Here is a 1979-nt window from a genome sequence, read left to right on the forward strand (position 1 = left end):
AAAAAAAAAAAAAAAAAAAAAAACAAAACATTACAACTTTACATACTTCAGGAAAATTGCAATGTTGTAAACTCACAATTTAATTTTATTTCCAAATTGGTTTAAATGCTCAAAATAAATTGTTTTGACAGGACACAAATTTTAAATGGATTAAAAAAAAAAAAAACCTGATGAGAAATTTTATCAAGTTCATTCTTACTCTTATAAAAGTAAAATCACATCCCCTCAGGAATAAACTGCGTGTTGTGACTATAATTTGATGAATTCTGGCATAGGACTAGAATCATACAGAATATTAACCAAACCATCCTAAGGATTTTCATGAAGCATCAACATACCAAGTGTAGGATAGAACTGATATGTCAAGTATATAAGTGCATTCATTCAATCAAAGATAATTATAATATTATGCCAGTCTACTTTCTAGTCTCAAAAAAATAAGGTTTGTTTTTTCTTAAGAAGTTTATTGGAAGTGCATGTCAGTTCCTCACCTGTCGTTCACAATAGGCTTTCATTAGTTTACTAAGTGGTGTATGCCTCTTAATCTTAAACTGCACCACAGAACCATCCTGCCCCGCCACCTTCAAATTAATATGATCGTTGTTCTCAGTCTTGACTCCTTCCTGTTAAAAGAAAAATAAAAGTATAATTTGGAAAATGTGAAAAACAAACACCTTTTAAAGCAGCAGCAGCCCAACTTGCTTCTGAAATCAACAGGTTTCTCATTCTGTATGATAAAAGAGTATACAGCTGTTTTTCAGCCGCTGAAATCAATCTGAGAGATGAAAAATCCTGGAGCAACGATATTAAATAGCTGTCACAGAAACAGAAAAGCAACCTACCTACAATATCATCAGCAATAACCATGGATTTTTAAAGATGGGTCCCCCTCAATTCATTGAAAGGCACTCCTGCATCTGAATTTTCTAAAATGGCATATTTTATCCCTCAAAACATGTCATTTTCCTTAAAAAGACTAAAAATAAGCATTCTTTCTCTTTATAAAGTGCTTAAGTACAGAATGCAAGGATAAAAATCCAGAACTTGCAACTGAAAACTCATTACAACTGTCTCGTTAAAAAGTTACTAAACTCAGTTTAATAACTTATATCTCAACTACATTTAAAAAAAAAAAAAAACCAACTGAGGAATATCCTCTATTCTCTCTGAAGCAGCGGTTATTAATAACTGAGAACCACTATTCATGTTCGCCTCTATTAGCAGCCTCACTTTTGTTTATTTTCAGTTAAGAGCTCTTACTCTCCCCTCCCCTTTGTTGTCATGGGTCAAATGCAGTTTTCTTCCAAGTCTTCCTTGTAGATTTCCACCCAACTGAAGTTCACCAAAATCAAGGGCTCAGGGAATTCTGCAGCCCCCAAGTCACTTCAGAAAGGAAGAGGTAGGGGGTGTCACAGAACAAACCCTACGAAAGCCCCGTGTGCCAGGAAGAAGTGTGTGCCTTAGTCCTCACGGGAAGAGCCTCCCGGTGCCTCAAAACCCGCGTTAAAAAGTTAAGCCCTACCAAGTCTTTCTGCTCGCACCTCTGCCTCCAACTTCTCGAAACCGCATGGTCTCCGCAGGTTAGGGGTGATCTGGCACCCAGGGAAAAGCCTCTGCCCAGCCCCCTGGAGACCCCGAAGCCGGGAAAGCGAGAAATACTCCCCGGGATTCCCCGAACCCCCGGCCCCTCACAACGGCCCGATGGGGAACCCATCGGCAGCCCATTGATTCTCCTCGAGCCCTCGCCAGGCCAGCGCGGCGCGGGGCAGGGGACCCTAGATGCCCGCAGCCCCCCATCCCTGAAGGGGAATCCCGAGGCGGAGGGAACTCCCCGCCACCGCGGAGGCGGCAACACCCGTCGCGGCCCGGCGCGGGGTCCGCGGAGGGTGGGGACACCCCGCGCCCTAACGCCCCTCCGCACGCGCGCCCGGCCGGGCCCGAGGAGCTCCGCTCGCGGCCGGTGGGCCCGCGGGCGTCCG

At 43.8% G+C, this 1979-nt stretch overlaps 1 protein-coding gene across 1 annotated transcript in view; it reads right to left on the reverse strand.

Annotated features, from left to right (window-relative positions):
• SUMO2 (small ubiquitin like modifier 2) overlaps positions 1-1729 on the reverse strand; it is a 12170-nt gene extending 10441 nt beyond the window's left edge. The window contains exons 1-2 of the mRNA XM_019800307.2: positions 1523-1729; positions 492-623 (exon numbers count right to left, since the gene is read on the reverse strand). Of these exons, the coding sequence (XP_019655866.2) occupies positions 492-623; positions 1523-1714 (324 nt within the window). The 5' untranslated portion in view covers positions 1715-1729. The remainder of the gene's footprint in view (positions 1-491; positions 624-1522) is intronic.
• Positions 1730-1979: the final 250 nt, after the last annotated feature.

The sequence above is a fragment of the Ailuropoda melanoleuca genome, chromosome 13 (assembly GCF_002007445.2).
Source record: "Ailuropoda melanoleuca isolate Jingjing chromosome 13, ASM200744v2, whole genome shotgun sequence".
Classification (NCBI taxonomy): Eukaryota; Metazoa; Chordata; class Mammalia; order Carnivora; family Ursidae; genus Ailuropoda; species Ailuropoda melanoleuca.